Source organism: Staurois parvus, unplaced genomic scaffold, assembly GCF_062004578.1.
Source record: "Staurois parvus isolate SC_StPar_1 unplaced genomic scaffold, SC_StPar_1.0 ptg000052l, whole genome shotgun sequence".
NCBI lineage: Eukaryota > Metazoa > Chordata > Amphibia > Anura > Ranidae > Staurois > Staurois parvus.
In genome coordinates, this window is record NW_028317848.1 from 5,618,255 (window position 1) to 5,642,589 (window position 24,335).

At 40.9% G+C, this 24,335-nt stretch overlaps 1 protein-coding gene across 1 annotated transcript in view; it reads left to right on the forward strand.

The window, feature by feature from the left end:
* The window catches only part of GDF6 (growth differentiation factor 6), a 65,122-nt gene extending 41,648 nt beyond the window's left edge, over positions 1-23,474 (forward strand). Inside the window, exon 2 of the mRNA XM_089666662.1 lies at positions 21,098-23,474. Coding sequence (XP_089522788.1) covers positions 21,098-21,969 — 872 coding nt within the window. The 3' untranslated portion in view covers positions 21,970-23,474. The remainder of the gene's footprint in view (positions 1-21,097) is intronic.
* Positions 23,475-24,335: the final 861 nt, after the last annotated feature.

Here is a 24,335-nt window from a genome sequence, read left to right on the forward strand (position 1 = left end):
CTGCACAAATCATATGCTTGACTACTATGATTATGAAGACAATGGGGGCTTCAGTGAGCGTGGCAGAGCAATCCTTTGCTACTGGCGCACACATTGCATAACACCATCCTGGCCAGGCTAGAGCTGCAGTGGCACTTGGCACCTGCAAACTGTTAAGCTGGCAATTTAGCTGTCATTACTGGAGACAAAGGGGGGAAAATAACACATTTGCTACTTCCATGCCAGGGCTGCAGCTAGCAAGATCCTAGTGGCTCCCACACTGCCAACATATGGGACTTGTAGTTCCACAAATACCGTAGAGCAGAGCTCTCCAAACATTTTTAAACAATGGGTCAGTTTACTGTCTGTCAGACTTTAGATGGGCCAGACTGTGGCCAGTGGGAGTAGAAAATGTCCTGGCATTGGTAACAATGCCCCATGGTTGGTGTCCATGAGAGGAATAGCACCCCATTATTGGTGTCAGTTGGAGGAATAGCATCCAACTGTTGGTGTCAGTGAAAGGAATTATGTCCCATTATTAATGTCAGTGGAAGCAATAGTGCCCCAAGCCCAGATAAAGGCAGGCAAAGGGCCCCATCTGGCCCTGGACCTCAGTTTGGAGACCACTGCTGTAGAGGGTAAGTAAGCTAAGTGACTCCCACACAGGTGACCATCGTTGGAACCTAAAGTCACACAAAAATGAGCAATGACCAATGCTAAGATCAACTGTTTTATAAAGTACAGTGTAACAATGTGAAGATAAGGATAGAATGTATGTAAACACTATCAATAAACTCTTATTTGCTCCCTTTTGTTCTGCTAAATATACAATTGAAAATGATTTTCTATACGGTATCTGTATCTGTTGATCCTGACAAAAATCTGGTGAGCATAACTCCTTGCGCTCTCTCTCTGCTGTTTTGATATCAGTTTATTGTTTTTGATTTTGATATGAGATGAGGTATTTCTGTTGGTAATTGGCATTGGCTTACAATTACAGAGTAAAACACTAGTTCTCTGTCTGTACAGTTTATAGGCACATGCCTACTGGTGAATCAGACTTTAATGTAGGATATACAGTAGTACAGTTTCTCATTTAGATAAACCTGTCACAAATCGGATGCAAGTTGTGAATATTAGATATAAGGAGGTGAATATTCCAATTCCAAACAGGACAAGGCTATTTGGCTAAATGAAATCTGTAATGAGAGAAATATGAAGGCTGCTATTGCTGACCTAATTCCATGGTGGATACAAATTGATGATTTTCTTTAAAGAAAATGTAAAAATCTGATTGTTTAAAAATTTGAATTGGATTTTTTTATTTAAATCAGATTTTTTTTTATTTTTATCAAATTTATTTTAATAAAATGCTTTTGGAGTAAAAATCTATCTAAAGATGGTTTTCTATTTAAGATATATTAATAATTTAGTTTACTCAGCATGAAATGGAGCTTAGTTATGTAGCATGAGGCTGTATATTCTGCAATATTTACATTTTTGGTAAACTCATTCAATGAATCCAAGCTCTGCAAGCTGAGATAACATGCACTGCATTGATGCATTCACACAATTTCACAGTAACCATGAGAAAAAACATGAAATAAAAGAATTTGAGTCGTTCTCCAGCTATGTGTAATTAACCTAAAATCGGTTCTGATATTGCTGTTTTACTAACCTGACAGCGTATTATTCTAAAAAGGAAACCTTCAAATACCAGCAAGAATGAGTCAGATTCCTAACATTTAAAGAGTACCTGTCATTTTGTATCCATCATGGCAGTGCCTGTTAGTGAGCATCCACTCACCTGCTGGCACCACGTCCCTCACCGTGTTGTGTCACTGCGGCATCACCAGCTGTCCCAATAAAGTGAATGGGACTGTCAGAGAGTCAACAGGGAGTCAGAGGAGGAGCTGCTGAGGGACAGAGATGACAGTTGCTCTTTAATAATTATGATTTCAATCCAGCCTTTTCACTAGTGATTTAAATCAAATCCACTCTGCCTAATTCCCAAAAATGCTTGTTGTTGACAGTCATACTGATCCTCTAATCTTAATACTTTTTTGATAACTCTTGCTCTGTATACTTGTTCTGGGTCAATTACCCAAAAAATATTGAAGCCAGAGACAATCAGGCATATAGCATTTTCAGAAGAGGATGAGCAGCATAAGCCATTGAACCCCTTAAACCAGGGGTCTCCAAACTTTCTAAAGAAAGGGCCAGTTTACTGTCCTTCAGACTTTAGGGGGGCCAGACTGTGCCCAGTGGGAGTAAACAATACCTGAACTTTGGTATTAGGGTGAGAAATAGTTGGTGTAAGTGGGAGGAATAGTGCCCCATTTTTGTTGTCAGTGGAAGGAATTATGCCCAATCATTGTTGTCAGTGGAAGAAATAGTGCCCCATTGTTGGTGTCAGTGGCAGGAATAATACCTTAAGGGCCAGATAAAGGCAAGCAAAGGGCCGCAGTTTGGAGACCACTGCCTTAAAGGATTGTTTCTTTTAAAGGAGAATTTCAGGTGGACACTAAAACTGAACAATGACATAGAAGAAAACATAGGAACAAAGCAATGACTCTTGCTTATATTGCTTAATATTCTTGCTTATAATAGAAATGATGGCTGGAAGCCGGTTGCTATGGGCAGCAAAGTGGCTTATCTTGCTGCACATTTCCCATACATCAGCTCCCCAGTTCCTTCTCCCAATAAGGATGGGTCAAACCTGTGCTAAGCTGTCACATGTTTGCATCCCCACTGACCCAATGAGTTGTGGATCTGAGATTCCCCGCCACACAGCTGCATGTAGAGAAGGTTTTGGGGATACAGGTGACTTCAATGGCCTAATATTGACTTTTTAGAGGATGGTTTTGATCATCCATGACATCCTGGGTATGGACCCAGTATTCTTTTGCTGCACGGTTCCACACTGTTGAAGTTGGTATTACTGCAGTGATCGCTGTGAATGATCAGGTCCGGCTCAGGGTTTGTGGGAGTGAAGGGGGTTGCTCCTTTGGCACTGCCACCATTCATAAAATGCCTTGTATTGTTTTCAAGAATACAGGGCTATCTCTGATTGGATGAAGTAGAGGAGAGGGGACGTCATGTCATCCATCTCATGCAGGCATAGAATACCTTTTTCAGTATTTTCAGTATTCACTGAAAAAAGTATTATGTGTTCTGTGAATGGCAGTGCTGCCAAGTGAGCAACTCCCTGTGGTCAGTGTGCAGAGGAGAAGCCACTTGCACAGAATCTGAGTGGCTACCACTGTAGTATCATGGACTACTACAATGATTGTCAGTGATCCATTAGGTATGAGATATGCATGCCTACATTGTGCCAAGCTGGATCAATAGATGTATGCAATACAATTCCTGAAGTTTGGCTTTAAATTCAGATACTCACACCAGTTGCATTTAAAAACATATTTAATTATGTAATAAAGAGCTGCATTAAAGTATAAGTAAACTCTCACCTTGTGAAACAACCTGTTCAGTTTAAAATAGAAATGAAAGGCATAATAGATATTAAAAAAAGAAAAAAAATGATAAACACTTTTTTCCCTTTTTCATAAGTGATCACATACCTTCTGTTCGTATCTGCTTAAGAGCAGGGGGAGGAGAAACAGCAGCATACTGAACATCCCATTGAAAGGCTGGGGGGAGTGGGGGTGGCAGGATATGTCTCATCATTGGAGGAGAGCTCGCTATTGAATATTTACTAAAACTGGAGCAATTGCAATCTGGTTCAGCTGTACATGGTAACCAATCAGCTTCTAACCTCAGCTTGTTCAGCTAAGCTATATAACCTGGAAGCTGACTGGTTTCTATGCAGAGCTGCACCAGATATTGCACCATGCAGCTTTAGTAAATCACCCCCACTGAGTTCCCAGCCCAGCTAGAGAACTGACCACACTATGCTCTCCTGCCTAGTGTGGTCAGTTTTTAATAGAAAAGCAGAGGGACTGGCAGAAACACCAGGGATTTCACATAAAGGGGATAGCTAAGCAATACAAAGAGAACATGATACTTTTTCATACAAGTACATGGTACAGCAAGCACATATCAGGAATATAAAATGCTGGGCTTACATATTCTTTAATTATGTCTTTTATATCTTTCTGGATCTCTGCTTTATGCTTCGTGGCAGTTTTTTTTTACCATCAGTCAAATGATTGGCCATATTCTGAATTTATAAGTACATGGAAGTCATTCAAAGTCATGTGATCTGTATGATTGAAACAGATAATGAAAACTTTTTAAAAGGGTGCCCACAGCCATATAATATAGAGAATGCATAGAATGCTTGTATCACGTATTATGGGAAGCACCGCTTGAGATGATAGCACTATATTATTGTATTTATAAACAATATTAGTATTACTAATAAAATATTATTTTAATAAAAACAGTAATAACAAATAATAATAATCATCATCATCATGATTGTAATACAGAGACACATGAAGCTATTAAGAACCTGCATAAAACAGCTTGCAATCTAAACAAAATAAAAAACAAAACAAAAATTAAAAAAAATAAAAACTATATATAAATATAATTTAAATACTATTGCTGTTAGATCTGTTAAATTGAGATTGTTGCTTCCAAGTTGTGTTTTATTATCGATATCTGGATTCTTTTTTATGTATTGTTGTTTATTAGGTTGTTTTTTTAGTTTGGATGTGTGCTGTATTTCACAGGGTGTGCTGCAGAATTCTTCAGATTGCACTTGAAATCCCAGCTCTGGTTAATGGTTTTGCTGCTTTTGTTTTTAAGTGTATTTTACATGCGTGCGGATAGATTGGCTAAATGTTTTCCATCTGGACTGAGTTCCAGAAAACGAGGCTTGTCTTTAGAAAAAATGACTGAAGTAACGCGTTTCCTCCCCGGCGGGTCCCGGCGTCTGAGTGAGCACTCCCGGCACCGAGCACATGCTCAGCCCGGCACAGACAGCGGCTCAGCGCGGCTCACCCCGCACACTGGCGGCACCTCTCTTCTCTCCGCCGGTCCTGTATTCATTTATCACCACTTGACTTTTTTCTTTCTCCCCCCATGGTCTTTTATTAGATGCCGATTTTATGTGGTAAAATATATTTATATAAAATTTCAAGTCAAGTGTGTCTTGTTTATTAGAGTTTCCTGTGGCAAAAATAGGTCAAAGCTATAAAACTGAGCATTTTTTTTATGATTTCCCAGAGAGAGTTAAGGGCTGACCTGCTTGTTCTGTAGCCCCGCACTGTACACATGCAAATGTAACTGCTCCCCCGAGAGCAAATATCTCAATCATAAACCAGCAAATAAAAGGGAAAGTTCCTTCATTTATGTAGATGGATGGGAGAGATTCCTTCCTCGGCTTTCCTGGTAAGCAGAGTGTAATCAGGATTTATTGATGGACCCATCATTCATTATTATATAATAGACAAGAATTTATTACAGATAGAAGTACACTGGATACATTGTAGAGTGTTCACATAGCTGAGCTGAGAGAGGATATAAATTATACAAGCAGAAATAGTAAAAGGAGGAATCAACCAGAAACTTCAAACTATCCAAACAGCTGAACAGCAATTAGGACTGGATGTAGGAAATTGCCATGTTATTAGCAACAACAGACAAAGCACAGCAAATAATAAGATGAAAATAAACAGTGCAAACAACTATGGTAATAATAATACTGAAACAAAACCAGAAAAATTAAATAATAATAAAAACAATATACTGCTAATATTAATAGTAGCAATGGCAATATTAAAAGTAATAATAGTATAATTGCTACAGCAACAACAACAATAATAATAATAATAATAATATGGCATTTTTTTCTTATTTTGTATCAGATATATTATCATTACATTTTGTTATAATTAGTATTTACAGTACTATTATTACTATTATTATTATTATTATTATTAATAATAATAATAATAATAATATGTTTTTTTCTGATTTTGAATCGGGTATATTATCTGATTATATTAATTTCATTATTATTAATAATAATAATGCAATGATAATATACCTGATACAAAATCAGAAAAGTATTATTATTATTAATAATAATACTAATAATAATAGTAATATAAATACTAATCATAACAAAATGCAATGATAACATATCTGATACAAAATAATAATAATTATAATAAAAAGAAGAAGAGTAAAATAATGATGATGATGATGATGATGCAACGATAATATACCTGATACAGAATAAAGAAAAGAATGTCATAATACTAATAAGAATAAGGATAATAATGATAATAATGTAATGATACCATGCCTGATACAAAATCAGACAAAAATATATTATTATTATTATGAATAATATTAGTAATAATAATAATAATGTAACAGTAACATACTTGATACAAAAACAGAAAAATGCCACATTATTTTTATGAATAATAACAATAATGTCTTCTTCTTCTTCCTCTTCTTCTTCTTCTTCTTCTTCTTCTTCTTCTTCTTCTTCTTCTTCTTCTCCTCATTATTATTATTATTATCAACAACAGCAACAACAACAATAAAGTAATAATCATATACCTGATACAAAAAAATTAAAAATATCTTAATATTATTAATATTGCTAACAATAATGGTAAAACTAATATCAATGAAATGTTACAATTAGGGATAAAAATAGCAATAGCACTGATACAAAACAAAACATTATAATAATAGTATTAAAAGTGCTGATAATATTACATATACTACTAACAACATTACTAATAACAGCAATGATAATAATATGGTCAAAATATAATAATATAATATTAATGTTTATAACAATAAAAAAATATAAAAATCGAATGCTATTGATACTGTTTTGAACAGAAACAATATAATAATAATAATAATATTACATAAACATATGAAACTATTAGTATTAAAACCAGGTCGGGTATTATTATTATTATTATTATCATCATCATCATCACTGTAGAGATAGACTGTAGTGAATTTAGGATGGCATTGCCCCGATCGGCACCCCATTACATATTTCTATGATTGCACATGGCCATCCAGAGATTGGGGTGGAAGGAGTGCTCAGATCTTTGCCCAGAGAAGATTTCTCCCAGATCTGCACATTTGTGGACTAATCTGTCAGATTTAGCACAGTCCTGTCCCCATCTCTCCTCATCGGGGAGACTTGCTGGGGGGCAGACATCCTAGGTGTGCCCCCCCATGCAGTGACACCCTCCTGCAGCTCTTTGTGTCCTGGAAATGATTTCCATTGAGCGCTGACATTGGCAGCCAAGCTTCGTTTAACCCGCTGCTCGCCGGAGGGCAGCGCAGGTTGTGCTCCGCTCATTCATCTCAGCTGTCGTCCTGCAGCCCCGGCCGGCCACATTCTTTCAGGATGAATGCTGCGCTCCCAGTGTACTGGATCTCCCATAGGCTGCGGGATGGTGAAGAAGCTGAGTGCCATTATTCCGTTCAGGAGAGAAGTAGAATGAGTATATTTGTATACTGTGGGCTGTAAACATTTTACTAGAAGAGCCCCCCTCCCCTCCCCCTCCTCTGGGATTGGTATGTGTTGTGTGCTTTTATCAGGATCCAGCAGCTCTGTGTCCACATTGAGCCCCATTATGTGTGCTCTGCCATGGAGGATTAGGCTCACCTGTGTTGACTCTGCTAAGTGGCCATAAAAGGTGAAAATGCAGCTTAACTCCTCTATTGACTTGAAGTGAACCTGTGCTTGGTGTGTGAAGGGCAAAGCTACAGGCTAAAGTGTAACCCCCCACCTCCCGCCTGGTTATTTTTATGCTGTCTGTGTGCCATTGGGGAAATTTCCTTTCACTGCCCATTCCAGCAACGCAATGAAAAGTTAGGGGAAATCCCCCCAAAGTGAGCAGAATTCCCCTCTTAGGGCCCATTCAAAGCATATGCATTGGACTGCATGAGGCAGCCTTGTCAAACGCATTTCCAATGCATAGACAAGGCAATTTGCCTTACGTCTTATTATTATTGCTGTTTATATAGCACCAACAGTGTGCCCAACTCTTTATAAAATAAAGGGAGACAGTACAGTTGTAATACAATTCAATGCAGGAGGGTGAGGAGTGCCCTGAATGTAAGAACTTACAGTCTAAAGCAGTGCTGCTCAACTTTTTTGACATAAGGCCCCCAAGGTCACCTAAAGCCGGCCATAGATGGATCGAATCTCAGCTGTTCAGTAGGGACTGGTTGAGATTTGATCCATCTATGGGCAGGCTAGTTGTACCTAAGTCAATATATTGCTCAGCTTGGGCACAATCAGTCCGATTAATTTTTTGTAAACAATTACTGCTGGTGGCTACAGGCACTAACAGTCATTGTGTCCTGCCAGCTGTGATGGCTCCCCACTGGTAGAACACAAAAGCACTGCAGGAAGGATTCCCCCATCAACACTGTGTTGATCGGTGAATCGAGCCATTTAACTTTCTTTCACTCGTAATGGAAGAAAAGAAAGCCACATAATCTATGGGCTGCTTAAGGGTTGCACATAAAATTCAGGGAATATTCATTATCACAGGCAGCAGACACAAGACGATATAGTCAAAGACTATAGACATGATACAAGAGATAGTTAGAGACTGTGGACATAATACATGAGATGGTTAGAGACTGCAGGCATGATACAGGAGATGGTCAGAGACTGTGGACTTAATACAGTAAATTGTCAGAGATTGTGGATTTAATACAGGAGATTGTCAGAGACTGCAGACATGATACAGGGGCTGGCCAGAGACTGTGGACTTAATACAGGAGATGGTCAGAGACTGCCGATATGATACATTAGCTGGCCCGAGACTGTGGACTTAATACAGGAGATGGTCAGAGACTGCAGACATGATACAGGAGCTGACCAGAGACTGTGGACTTAATACAGAAGATGGTCAGAGACTGCAGACATGGTAAAGGAGCTGACCAGAGACTGTGGACTTAATACAGGAGATTGTCAGAGACTGCAGACATGATAAAGGAGCTGACCAGAGACTGTGGACTTAATACCGGAGCTGGCCAGAGACTGTGGACTTAATACAGGAGATGGTCAGAGACTGCAGACATGATACAGGAGCTGGACAGAGACTGTAGATTTAATACAGGAGATTGTCAGAGACTGCAGACATGATACAGGAGCTGGACAGAGACTGGGGACTTAATACAGGAGATGGTCATAGACTGCAGACATGATACGAGGGATGGCCAGAGACTGTGGACTTAATACAGGAGATGGTCAGAGACTGCAGACATGATACAGGAGCTGGCCAGAGACTGTGGATTTAATACAGGAGATTGTCAGAGACTGCAGACATGATACAGGAGCTGGACGGAGACGGGGGACTTAATACAGGAGTTGGTCAGAGACTGCAGACATGATACAAGGGATGGCCAGAGACTGTGAACATGCTATAGGAGTTGTTAGAGACTGGTGACATGCTTCAGGAGACATCCAAAGACTAGAGACATGTTACATGAGGCTGCTAGAAATCACTACTATAACAGGGCAAAAAGGAAACAGATTAGGGGCCATGAGGACCGCAGAAAAAGTGCCAAAGGGCTACATGGGGCCCCTGGACCACAGGTTGGGCACCAATGATCTAAAAGGAAGAAGTAAGTGATACAAAAGGTAATAATTGTATGGGGATGTGCTGTTAGGTCAGTTCATACCACAAGTAGGACATGCTGCCTTTTTACACAGTGCAATGTTTTTTGTTATATTTCAATTAAATTAACAAAGGGGGATAAAGGTAGCCAGTGTGAAACATTCTAACACCCCTTTAGCCTTGGTTCACACTAGGGCCATTTTGCTGGCCATGGCATGGCAGCCTATTCATTTGAATGGGCTACTGTGCGGCACAAAATGCAGGGAAAAGGTCCCTGCACCTAAACAGAAATCTCAGCCCTCACAGAGAACTGCACTACAGTGCGGTTCCCAGTACAGATGTAATTTCCAGTGCAGGCGGCATGCCATTAATATTAATGGCACCTGCCCATGGGTCCCCCATTTTGTGTGTGGATGGTTGCTGCTAGGGGCGGACTGACAACTCATGGGGCCCACGGGCAATAGGGGATCATGGGGCCCCTGTGTCCTTGCCCAAACTAAAAAAAGCCTATGAAAAAGGTACCAGGGGCATCTCATCTGGCCCCCTACTGACCCTGGGCCCTCGGCGGTGCCTGAGTTTCCAAAAGGTCAGTCCGCCCCTGGTTGCTGCTGTGGGACAAATTGTAGGTCCCGCAGCAGCTCCCACCCGCACCAGTGTGAACCAACACTAAAAGCACACACTAGTGGCCATGGGTTATACAGAGTACAACCAAAGGAAACACATGGCAATGGCATAGACAGAGCATGTTCACAGATCTTTGAAAGTTGCTCAAGTCCATTTTATGTGCCTTCTTTCATGCATTATGAGGAACACAGAAGTCTATGGTAATGAATAAAAAAAACATGCATGATACATTCTGCATACATTTCCAGACCCTGGTAGCAAGCGTAAATAGTTTTTTTTATTTGCCAACATGAAATATGCATTAAAAATGCATGACAAATGTGCCACACATTTCAAAAACACACATCAATGCACAAAGAGGTGTTAAAACTGCACTGAAAACAGAAATGCAAAGGTGCGAACCTAGCCTTTGCTTAGGCATTCACTTCAAGGTTGCCAACCCCCATTACTTTTTTTTACTGACAAAACTGATGGAGCACTTTCAGGACAGACCAGATCGATTGATTCTGATTGGCCAGAACCATCACAATGAATTGATTTGGTCTGCTTTAGACATGCTGCACAGAGAAGAGCAGGGATTTCAAATCCACTGACCACTGGAGCAGCTGTGAGGGTGCTGACAGCTTGGTAACCCCCGGAGGTAAGTACAGTGGGCTGGGGGGGAGAAAGGGTGTCCGGTGTTAGTTCACCTTTTTTGAAAGTGGAGGGGGGTTGGGTACACTCCCTCCTCATTCTTGCAGTTCTGGAGCTGTCAAAACTTTGTGGAGCTGTCAGTGTACTGAAGATCTGTTGGCTTTGGCTGTCCAGTCTGTATATTGATGGACAGCTTCTCCCATCCACAGACTATAACAGATAGGAGAATATGGCCTTTTTTTACAAACTGTTCATACGAAAAGGATAGTTTGCAACTTAGATAAAATGTAATTTAAAGAATATGTCCAGCCAAGACCATTTTTAAAGGTTTCCATAGAGTGTTGTTTATTGCTATCAGGGGCTTGCTTAGAGGGTCAAAGATAGCAATAAAGATCAGACAAGGGTTCTGTCTTTCCTCTTATTTCTGTCTGTTGATGTTGGAGATTTTCCTTAAATTCCTGTCTGGTGAAATAGATGTCACCAAGACACAAAGTAAGGAGAAACTTGACAGGGGTCCTATTCCTTCACCACTCTGTGTGTCTCTGCAATGGGGTCCCCGACCCCCTATACTAACCATACCATTGATCCTTCCACAGACAGCACTGAAACAACTGGTGTCAGTGACTCATTCAGTGATGTCACTTCCAAAGTGTAGCTCATACTTAGTGATTGGCTGCTAGACTGAAGTACTGTCACAGAGGAGGAGGTCACATGCTCCTGCATACCAGTTGGTAGCTCCAGTGATTGTGGACAGCTGTGAATGAGGAGCATTGAGAGAGTGCTGGTTAGGTGTATATAAAGGGGTAAATGGGCCCTTTGCAGAAACACTTTCAATTTGCCTTGCATAGACGAGGTTAGAGTGTCTCTTTAACACATGTTACAGTGTGTGCTGGGAGGCAAGTATGTTTGTTTTGGCCATGCATGTGCGTTGGAGTGCCATTAAAATGAATGGCAAAGCAGTGAAATGTACTTGCACAGAGTGTAGTCGTAATGTACAATTTGCTAATTAAAATCTTTTAGATTGTAAGCTCCAAGGAGCAGGGCCCTCCTAACCAGGGGTGGACTGACAACTCATGGGGCCCCCAGCAATAGGGGATCATGGGGCCCCTGTGTCCATGCCCACACTCAAAACACACCCAAAAAAGCCTATAAAAGGTACCAGGGGCATTTCATGGGGCCTCCTACTGACCCAAGTGCCTGAATGGTCAGTCTGCCCTTGCTCCTAACCCTCTTGTATTGAACTGTATTGTTGCTGTACTGTCTCCCATTATATTGTAAAGCGCTGAGCAAACTGTTGGCGCTATATAAATCCTGTATAATAATAATAATAAATGTAAAGGGGTCTAAAAGGTTAGACATACAGGTATACATACAGTTCAAATGCATAGATTTGAATGAAACCTAACAAAAAAATTATAATTCTGCACAGCCAGTTTTCGAATTCATGCATCTCTGCCTCTGACGCTGTGCAATGGGACATCCATAAAAAGGTCATTTTAAGAGTCCATAACCATTTATTACTGATGGAATTAAATTAGCAAAAAGATAAATGACCGCCAATGCATTTTTTGGGCCAAACAATCCTCACTTATCAGGGCTTGAATAAAAAAAATCCTACATGACTGTATCTGAAAGTTAATGGAAAATATTCTTTGTAAAAAAGAAGCAATTTCAGCAAAAAGAATACACCTTGTTCAAGGTTGTGATTGGATAGAACAGTTTCTTATTTCCCTGCACACTTCTCCAATCAGCAAGCTCTATTTATTAGATTGCAGTATAATCTGACTGGTTTATAGATTCGCCGCTTTCTCTTCCAGTTGGAGACTACTGTGTAGGAGATTATGTTGAGGAAAGTGGAAAAATAGCACTGGACCCGTAGCATTATCTCACTGGTACTGCAATCTTAAAGTACTGGTGTTGATGTATATTATCTGGTTCTGATTATTATTAATAATATTATTGATATAGAACAAAGTGAGCGCTACTGATAAATTGTCACATAAGCAGCTAAAAGCACTAAAGATGATCACAACCACCTCTAATAAAGAAAAATGAGTAAAGTGCAGCGCTAAATAACACAATATAAAATTCTATGAAATTCGATCTAAATAGTTCGATCAAAGATAAATGTTCATAAGATCCTGCGATCGATTCATAAATGAGGTGAACACAGCTTGTATCAGATCCGGAAAATGGCAGAAATGTGCACTCACCGACCGCGCATAGGAAATGCGCATATGTGTATCAAATCCCACAGATGTCGTGTCCTCCAGGAAGAGGTGTCGTCAGTCGATCTGCTGGGCTAACAGGGCCTCCTTAGATTTGGATCAGCCAAGGTATATGTTCCTTCCAGGTGCAGGGTTCCCTCCTCTGGATGAGATACAGTCATGGCCGAAATTGTTGGCACCCTTGATATTTCTCCAGGAAATCATGTATTTCTCACGAAACGTATTGCATTAACACATGTTTTGCTATACACATGTTTATTCCCTTTGTGTGTATTGGGACAAAACAAAAAAAGGGAGGAAAGAAAGCAAATTCGACATAATGTCACACAAACCTCCAAAAATGGGCTGGACAAAAGTATTGGCACCCTTTCACAACTGCGGATAAATAAGAATGTTACAAGCATGTGATGCTCCTGTAAACTCACCTGGGGCAAGTAACAGGTGTGGGCAATATAGAAATCACACCTGAAAGCAGATAAAAAGGAGAGACGTTCACTTAACCTTTGCATTGTGTGTCTGTCTGTGCCACACTAAGCATGGACAACAGAAAGAGGAGACGAGAACTGTCTGAGGACCTGAGAACCAAAATTGTGGCAAAATATCAACAATCTCAAGGTTACAAGTCCATCTCCAGAGAACTAGATTTGCCTTTGTCCACAGTGCGCAACATTATCAAGAAGTTTGCAACCCATGGCACTGTAGCTAATCTCCCTGGTCGTGGACGGATGAGGAAAATTGATGAAAGATTGCAACGCAGAATAGTCCGGATGGTGGATAAGCAGCCCCAAACATGTTCCAAAGACATTCAAGCTGTCCTGCAGGCTCAGGGAGCATCAGTGTCAGCGCGAACTATCCGTCGACATTTAAATGAAATGAAACGCTATGGCAGGAGACCCAGGAGGACCCCACTGCTGACACAGAGACATAAAAAAGCAAGACTACAGTTTGCCAAAATGTACTTGAGTAAGCCAAAAGCCTTCTGGGAAAACGTCTTGTGGACAGATGAGACCAAGATAGAGCTTTTCGGTAAAGCACATCATTCTACTGTTTACCGAAAACGGAATGAGGCCTACAAAGAACAAAACACAGTACCTACGGTAAAATATGGTGGAGGTTCAATGATGTTTTGGGGTTGTTTTGCTGCCTCTGGCACTGGGTGCCTTGACTGTGTGCAAGGCATCATGAAATCTGAGGATTACCAAAGGATTTTGGGTCGCACTGTAGGGCCCAGTGTCAGAAAGCTGGGTTTGCGTCCAAGATCCTGGGTCTTCCAGCAGGACAATGACCCCAAACATACGTCAAAAAGCACTCAGAAATGGATGGCAAAGAAGCGCTGGAGAGTTCTGAAGTGGCCAGCAATGAGCCCAGATCTAAATCCCATTGAACACCTGTGGAGAGATCTTAAAATTGCTGTTGGGAAAAGGTGTCCTTCCAATAAGAGAGACCTGGAGCTGTTTGCAAAGGAAGAGTGGTCCAAAATTCCGGGTGAGAGGTGTCAGAAGCTTATTGATGGTTATAGGAAGCGACTGATTTCAGTTATGTTTTCCAAAGGGTGTGCAACCAAATATTAAGTTAAGGGTGCCAATACTTTTGTCCAGCCCATTTTTGGGGTTTTGTGTGACATTATGTCATATTTGCTTTTCTGCCTCTGTTTTATATTTGTTCCAATACATACAAAGGGAATAAACATGTGTATAGCAAAACATGTGTTAATGCAATACCTTTTTTGTGTGAAATACTTGATTTTCAGGAAAAATATCAAGGGTGCCAACAATTTCGGCCATGACTGTATGTAGCTGTGTCTTACTAGGGAAACTCAGTGAAGTCTTCTTAGGGCACAAGGTATTCACATGTCTCAATCCATCACATATCTGAGCCCAGCCAGGCGGTATGGAGTGTCCGGGGTACCAATGGTCAGGAGCCCCTCTCCAGCCAGATCTGCATTTGAGCTCTATGCAGTTTAATACAAGAACAACCGAACCAGCTCTCTCCAACCGAGAGAGCTGGTTCGGTTGTTCTTGTATTAAACTGCATAGAGCTCAAATGCAGATCTGGCTGGAGAGGGGCTCCTGACCATTGGTACCCCGGACACTCCATACCGCCTGGCTGGGCTCAGATATGTGATGGATTGAGACATGTGAATACCTTGTGTCCTAAGAAGACTTCACTGAGTTTCCCTAGTAAGACACAGCTACATATCTCATCCAGAGGAGGGAACCCTGCACCTGGAAGGAACATATACCTTGGCTGATCCAAATCTAAGGAGGCCCTGTTAGCCCAGCAGATCGACTGACGACACCCCTTCCTGGAGGACACGACATCTGTGGGATTTGATACACATATGTGCATTTCCTATGTGCGGTCGGTGAGTGCGCATTTCTGCCATTTTCCGGATCTGATACAAGCTGTGTTCACCTCATTTATGAATCGATCGCAGGATCTTATGAACATTTATCTTTGATCGAACTATTTAGATCGAATTTCATAGAATTTTATATTGTGTTATTTAGCGCTGCACTTTACTCATTTTTCATTAATAATATTATTATTTTTTTAAATATTCATTAAAAATGATATTTTTATTATTAATATTATTTTATTAATATTGTGGTTTTTACCCAATTGATGAACAGAAATGGTAAGGTTTAATATTCATGTCCTCCCATGTGTCTTAGGTTCTTGTATAATGATTAATTATTATAATTAATTTTTATACTTCCTATTCAATTGGCTATTGGGTATTTAGTTTTAAATATGACCTGAGGAGGAAATATTATATGATATGGAGATATCCCTCTTTTTTCTAGCACTAATGAAGAGGGCACTCTTGGACCCCCCGATACTTTTTTGGAATTGTCCCCCAACTTTTTTTGGAATAATGTTGTGTCTGAACCTCTTAGTAATGGTGTGGTGCTTCAATTTCCATTTTTATCACAGTACAGGAGATTATAGTAGGCTGATAAGAAAGCACATTGAAGTACTATTTATAATAAAAACATTTAAAGCTTTTTTTTTTAATGAACACGTAACCGGATTAGGTGAAAGTCTTGAATATCATGCAACAGTTCTGAGTGCCAAGAGTTGTGTTTATTTTCAGTGCTCCTCATCTCTTCTGCTATAGTTTGCTAAAGGGAGCTGTGATGGGCCTTTAGTCTTTCAGGAGGCTTCTAGGAAGTGGCCCTGGCTATGCAGCTCTAATGTATGAAACAAGCTCTTCGATATTCTCTCCAGATACAAAAACCCACGTATAACCAACCTTTCTGCTTTTAGTTTATTTTCAAGAGTTAAATTACCCAACAGATTCTGGAAGCTCTTGGAGACTTCACTGGTTGTGCATGTCAGCACTATGTGTATGACCATTATGAGTGCGCCCCATTCTTCCTGTTGAATTAAAAATCTATTATATGCTATAGCATTATGCACTGTGCAGACCTTAGCACTGTACTAAATCTCTATCTATCTATCTATCTATCTATCTATCTATCTATCTATCTATCTATCCATTCAGTCGTATCCAACTCTTGCATGGACCGTCATTCGTAAGCAGGGGTGAACTGACAACTCATGGGGTCCCCGGGCAATAGGGGATTATGGGGCCCCTGTGTCCTTGCCCAAACTCAAAAAGCCTATGAAAAAGGTACCAGGGGCATCTAATGGGCCCCCCTACTGACCCGGGGCCCTTGGGCAGTGCCCGAGTTTCCAAAAGGTCAGTCCGCCTCTGCTTGTAAGCGACTTTTTTTTCCATGAATTCTCTTAGCAATTATTTTACAGGGTAGGTTGCCAGGTCTTTCCCCAAACCCTACCATGCAGAAGATCCCGCGTGGCCAGGGATGAAACTAGGACAATTTAGACAGGAGCCAATTAACCTACCAGCATGTCTTTGGAGTGTGGGAGGAAACCGGAGTACCCGGAGGAAACCCACGTGAACACAGGGAGAAAACACAAACTCCATGCAGGAGGTGCCATGGTTGGGAATTGAACCCATGACCCAATTACTGCAAGGCAGAAGTGCTAACCAGTAAACCACTGTGCCACCCACTATACTAAATAGGGGGGCATTTATTTGTACAGTCTAATTCAAATAGATACTGCACTAGGTTTGAATTAGCCTTTTAAGAGACAATATCCTCTTATATACTTGCAGTTTGGTGACTTCAGTTGATTGGGGATTTGCACGGTTTGATTTTACATACATTTATTTGTACAGGCAACACTTTGGATTTGTGTGTATTGCTTGATCTGCATTGTTATGATACATATACAGTATGTAGTGAAGCCTTGTGTTGTGTTAGCCAATGATCACTGAAAGTGTTACTAAACCCAGGACCCTGCATTCACTATATCTGGTCTCCGACAGTACATACAACATGGAAATGCAATTATTTTAGTAAATAAAATCTGCTAAATACCTTTTCTCATCAGCAGTATATAGCAGTCTTGTGACTTCTATCAGTGTCCATCTGAGAACTGGTTATTCTTTTAGGAGGAAATTTTCATTCTGATCTGACTGTCCTATGAGGCTGCATAACCCCTGACCTGCTTTCTGGACAGCGCTGATTGGCCCTGTGCTGATCATTTGCACCGTCACAAAGAAAAAAAAACTCTCTAGCAATGCACACTAAACTGAGCATGTGCAGAGTGACTACTAGTACTTTCGAACGACATTTGCCAAGTCATCAAATGTACTGAGAATTTTCATATGCACAGTATGTTCCTTAGACAAGTTACTAGTGTATGGCCAGGTTTAGATGGTATGCCATGGGTCACTTTAAGTTAAAGTGGTCGTAAAGGCTCAAGTTTTTTTGCCTTCATGCATTCTATACATGAAGGTAAAAAACCTTCTGTGTTCAGCATCCCCCCAGCCCCCCCTAACACTCACCTAAGACTCCTCTTGATCCAGCAATGTGCACTGGAGTCTCAGCGCTCCCGGGATTCCCTCTTCTCATTATCTGAGACAGAATTGGGAGCCATTGACTCCCACTGCTGTCAATCACAGCCAGTGAGCCAAAGAGAGAGGGGGCAGGACCAAGCCATGGCTCTGTGTGTGAATGGACACACGGAGCAATGGGTGCCCCCATAGCAAGCTGCTTGCTGTGGGGGCACCCGACAGAAGGGAGGGGCCAGGAGAACCTGTGGGAGACCCGAGAAGAGGAGGATCCAGACTGCTGTGTGAAAAACCACTGCACACAGCAGGGAAGTATAGACATGTTTGTTATTTTTTTTCTTAAAAAAAATAAATGTTTAGAATCACTTTAAGTCCCAGCATGCTAAAAACAGCAAAAACAGGTAGCTAATAGGGCGGGATGTTTTCGGTTGAGTGTTTAACTCAATGCATTCATACATCAGTTGGGGTGCTGTCCGCTGAATAACAGACATTTAGTTCCAGTGACGAGACCCAGGTTTGATAATATTAGTTTTACTGCATTAGAGTCTTATAGTGGTTGTAAACCTCAGACATGAAATATAAACAAAGCATATCCCTCTATAGTGTGTACTTGTCTGAATTAAGAGCATCTTGTGTCATTTCTGTATGTTGCTTCGTTCCTCTGCTATCAGCATAAATTACTTCTGACATGTTTTCCTGACACCAAGAGAAAAATGGTGACAGGGGAGGGACCTCCAGCAGATTGACAGCCTTGGCTCTGTTGCCGTGAGCTGTATGAAGGTAGGGTGTGTCTCTTCCCTCTGGTCAGCTCTCAGAGGTCTCTTTACTGGGTTCTGCAGAATGTAATTTCAGCTCTTTACCCCCTTTTTGCTGAACTCTCAGACAAGCTTTAGAAATTCAGCAGATGTAGAGAACAGAAAACTGCAGATAAACAGGTACAACCTATGTAGGAGGATTTGTTTAATCTCTGTGTATCACCTGAGGTCAGTCACTCCCAGGGGCGGACTGACATTCGAGCACTCGGCCACTGCCCGAGGGCCCGGGGTCAGTAGGGGGCCCCATGAAATGCTCCTCGTACCTTTTTATAGGCTTTTTTGGGTGTGCTTTGAGTGTGGGCAAGGACACGGGCCCCATGATCTCCTGTCCATGCCCGGGGGCCCCATGAGTTGTCAGTCCGCCCCTGGTCACTCCACTGGGTATATGTAAAGGTTTATAACCACTTTAAGCCCTAGTTATGCCTGTGCATTTTGGTACACTTCAGGAGCAAAGAGCTGAGTGTTCTGGGCATATTTTCCATGCATTTTATGTTTTCCCATTCTTATCTACAAAACACATGTTTTGCCAAAAACCACAGCAAAGATGCAGCAAACAAGATATTTGTAACACACACAGCACCCTTAACAATTGTAAAATGCACCAATGAGCAATGGGAATTGAGGTCAGCCTGTGCTCAGATCATGAACATTAAAGTATTTACATGTTTGAAACAAGCACGCAAAAACCCTCACTCATCTCTTTATCTATAAACATTGTGACTAAATTCATTTTCAAAATTTACAAACAGGCACTGCTTCTTATGAGAACAGAACTTGGCAGGCTGCCAGAACAGACAGCAAAGGTTTCTAAGGCGTTAGGCCCCTTTTACATGGGTGTTCAACATTCTGTCTCAGGCTTCGTTCACACCAGTACATTTTTTAGTGCTTTTTGCAGAAACGCACTACAGTCCATTTAACTTGGTTTCCTAAAGAACATGTTCACATCTATGCTTTTTTGAGCTGCTGCATTTTTGGAAAGGGTCAGGGACTTTTTTTAAAAGCAAAAAGCAGAAAAGCAGCCTCCTTGCTACAATGGATTTCAATGGAAAATCTACTGAAATGCATGGTAGTGCATTTTTGCTGTGTTTTTGCCGTGGTTTGCATTTGTATTCTGCCCAGCAAAAAAAAAAAAATTCCATGTTAAAAAAAAAGCTGAACAAAGCACAAAACTTGGTAAAACTACATAAAAAATGCGCCAAAAACACATGTAGAAAACCGCAAAACGAACTGCAAAAAGCACTGCAAAACGGACAAAGGCAAACTGCATAGGTATGAACAGGGCCTTAAGTCAGGATCAGTTCAGGATCCCCTGTTGTGTCAAATCAGAATGGAAAAGGATGATTGAGATATATATATATATATATATATATATATATATATATATATATAAATATATAAAACATCCGTGTCCATTAAAATTTTCCCTCTAATACATGAGAGAGCCAAAAGAGACTCATGTGATCTCTATAGGTGGCCGGATGTAAGTGGAGGTGTATTCTATGTCCACCTATGTCCAGTCAAGTCAGCTATGGTGGACCTAGATGCAAACCTATTGCATTAGATCAACCAAACCTGAATGGACCCAGATATGGCTAGATATAGGTGTACACATGTCTTCTTACATCTGTCCACTCATAGGGATACATTGCAGTCCATTTTTGTATTGAGTAATCACAAGTCAACCATGGACTATCAGAACATCTCCATGAAAGGTGCCTTAAAAAGCAACTGAAACCAGGCTCTAGAGTCTTTACTGTGATTTTTGAGAAGGAATAACTTCACATGAAAAACAGAAAGAGAAGTCAGAGATTGCTTGTTGTGAAGATATTTTACTGCTTAAGAACATGCATATAATGTCCTTAGTTTGGGTACAGGTGTGCTTTAATTTCTAAATCACGAAAAGGTTAATGATCAATTGCTGAAGGATCTATATTTTAATATTTTAAGCAGCCTCTAGAGCAGCTGGTAGCTGCATATGAAGCTCCAAACATTTTATTAGCTCTTCACAACTGCCATACATAATATTAGTCTAATTCTTCCATGGAACTACAAGTTCCAGCATGTCACCCCAAGCCTGTAGTTCCACAGCAGTTCTAAAGCCAGAGTTTGTGGTTCTTTGAGAACTTTTGTTCCTTTAGCTCATTATTAATTGTTAAAATGTTTTTATTGTGATCTACAAATCATTGTGATACAAGCTTGGTCTTTGATACAGTAAGAGACCTGAACTATATTTAGTGATAATTAGATGAAGGGCCTTGAAGTTCCTAGTAGTTACAGCAGGTAGACAGGACACGTTCCAGACTGTTAAGTGAAACTGACAGCATTTTTTTTCCTTTTATCTTGCAGACGATCTCTCCCACTCTCCTGCTAGAAGACAGAGGTATTTGTTTGATGTATCAACTTTGTCAGACAAAGAAGTACTGGTGGGAGCTGAGCTAAGGATCTTTCGGAAAACTCCCATGGAGCTGGCAAAAGCCCCCTTAGGGCTGTACCACCTGCAGATTTTGCCTTGCTCATCCAAAACCCCATGGGATTCCATCACACTGGACCTGCGGGAAACTATTGCGCCAGGTTGGGAAGTCTTTGACGTGTGGAAAAGCCTGGATGAGCTAAGAATCAGAAAGCAGCTCTGCTTGGAGTTAAGAGCCTTTTCCGCCACCTCTGGGCTTGAGGTGAACCTAAAAAGTTTAGGTTTGGCTAGGAAACCCAGATCTCAGCAGGAGAAGGCTCTTCTGGTGGTATTTACCAAATCCAAGAAGAAGAACCTTTATAATGAGCTAAAGGAGCAGGTTCATTCTTCCAAGGGGCTGGATAAAGAAGTTCGATTTCAATTTAAAACCAAGAGAAAAAGAAGGACAACGTTTAACAGTCGTCACGGAAAACGTCACGGAAGGAAATCTCGACTTAGATGTAGCAAAAAACCGCTCCATGTGAACTTTAAGGAATTGGGCTGGGATGATTGGATTATAGCTCCCTTAGAATATGAAGCATATCACTGTGAGGGAGTCTGTGATTTTCCTTTGAGGTCTCATCTAGAACCCACAAACCATGCAATTATCCAGACCTTAATGAACTCTATGGACCCAGGATCTACTCCTCCTAGCTGTTGCGTGCCTACCAAATTGACTCCTATAAGCATTCTATACATTGACGCTGGTAATAACGTGGTCTACAAACAGTATGAGGATATGGTGGTAGAGTCCTGTGGTTGCAGGTAGCAGATGCTAGTTTGGTGGCTCTCAGTCTTATCGGAATTGATAGGATGGAAAACACAAAAAGAACTAAGGGACAAGAGCGGGCTGGTCCAGGATCGAGTTGTGTAAAATTTCAGGGGAGAAGTGGTAACATGTCTGGCCCCTCCTTTTACCCTAGCAGGATATACCATACGCTGCAAGAAAGGCACTGAGCAGTGACTGCATGGTGTGCACTGTGCTTTTCACAGACACTTTACATATAAAGCTACATATTTCCAACCACGGGTGAGCAAAGAAAACCACGACCACCTATATTTAGGTCATATTTTCTATAGATCCTCCAAATGGAAGGCAGTTTTTAGCCGATTCTTCAAACTGAGCAGAATAGAAAAAAGAGAACTTGGCTAGAGCTTTGATTGTCATTTGTCTGATTACAGTTCAGAGTGAGTTCTCTACAATAGTCTCATGTTCCTTGTAAGATGGCGGGAGGAGGTGGAAGGGAGTCTGATGGTGGCACTTTGTTATCCCTTCCCATTAAATCTGATGGAACCCACGCCATCCTGATCTAGCGGTGGGAGTCACGTCTGGCTAGAAAAGGATTATGTTGCTGCTTTTTTTTCTGTTGATTTTTGAAGTGTACACAAGATGCAGTGACAGGCACCTGTTCAAACTGAGCCCATTTAAGATTACAGGAGAGCAATAGTCTGTTCTTTTCATGGGCTGGCATGCGGAGAGTAATGAGAGCAGCCAACAAGCATACAGGCCCCAATAAAAGTTTTTCTTTTCCCAGCTACTTTCCTTATCGTAGCAAGTAATCCAAAGGATGATCCACATCACTTCACAGGCCGAGGTCACTTAGTAGACACAATGACACACAGCTGAAAGAGGAGGAAGGGTGAAAATGGAGAAATCCAGGTGAATTGTGTGTCTGACAGGTCATATATAAGGCAGTGCAAGGCATAATGACTGTGCAAATGGTAATATTCTTTAACAGCAAGTTAGATTTCATCCTTTATTGACCTAAAGTGTATTTAAACCTGAACAATAAGATTCTCTTATTTGTTCCACTTTGGTTTGTTGAATATATTGTTGCAAAAGTGTTGTTATCTGTTGGATAAGTGCAAGAAAAATACCTATTTATCCTGCAAGAAATCCAGTGAGCTATTATCTTGTGAAACCTGCTTCTGCTGTACTAGTATCCGAAACAGTGTTATCAACCCTGCCCAGATCACCACTGTGAACTACAGAATAGATCCCCCCATTTTATGGAAATAAGAAAAAATGGAGGTGTTCTGAAGTTACTGCAACTGGAGTTAATGCTTTCTATTGGCCAGAATTCTGGCCATTTGAATGCATTAACATGGGAATGCGCGTTAACGCGCCTAGCATTAATGAATGTTAATGCCCTCTAATGCCTGTTTTTGTACTTTTGAGCGGTTTTTATGCTCAAAAGCTCCACTGTTGAACACACAAGGGATGTTTTTTTCTGGGTGTGAAAAGGAGACGCCAACTTACTGCAGTAGAAACGCAATGGATTTATTCATGAAGGGTTAAAAACACTCCCAAGATATAGAGTAGTAAAAAGCTCATAAGTATTACAGTATTGGCTGCTCCTTTTCGTCCTGTAGGTACCACCAACCAGGATCCAGACAGCTGTAGGAGTTGTGAAATCACCTTGGACGCCCTGTAGGAGATCAGGAAGTTCACGCCAAGCAGCGTGGAGTGCACGGGCAGATGTGACATCAATGGAAGAGTCTTCTAGAGGCCTGTAAAAAGAACTAGAGGCTCCAAGCGTGTAGCCTGTGATTCCTGACGGTCTTCTGGTCCTTCGACTCTTCTGGTGATGTCATAACCTCCCGTGTGCTCCACGCTGGTTGGTGTGGATTTCCTATAGGGCGTAAAGCCGATCTTACAAGCCCTACAGTTGTCTAGATCCTGGTTGGTGGTACCTGCAGGATGAAAAGGAGCGGCCAATACTGTAACACTTATGAGCTTTTTACTACCCTATATCTTGTGAGTGTTTTTAACCCTTCATGAATAAATCTATTGTGTTTATACTGCACTTAGGTGGTGCCTCCTTTCCTCTCCCTTATTCTTCACTACAGAGCTGGAAATACTTTGAAGATGGCAACCGCTGATGTATTTTTCATCAGACTCATGAAGTTTATGGACTATTCTTGGTCACTGCCTTACACCCAGTACCCCTATAATATTTATATGCTTATTGGATACCTAAACATCTGTGCCCAAGAATATCCTCCTTTTTTTAGTAATGTTTTTTTTCTGCCTATAAACTCCCTTGACACTAAAATCCTGAAAATGCCTATAGTGTGCAAAGACAAATGAGCTAATATGGAGGGGAGTTTACTGGCAAAGAAAAAGAAAGCTCA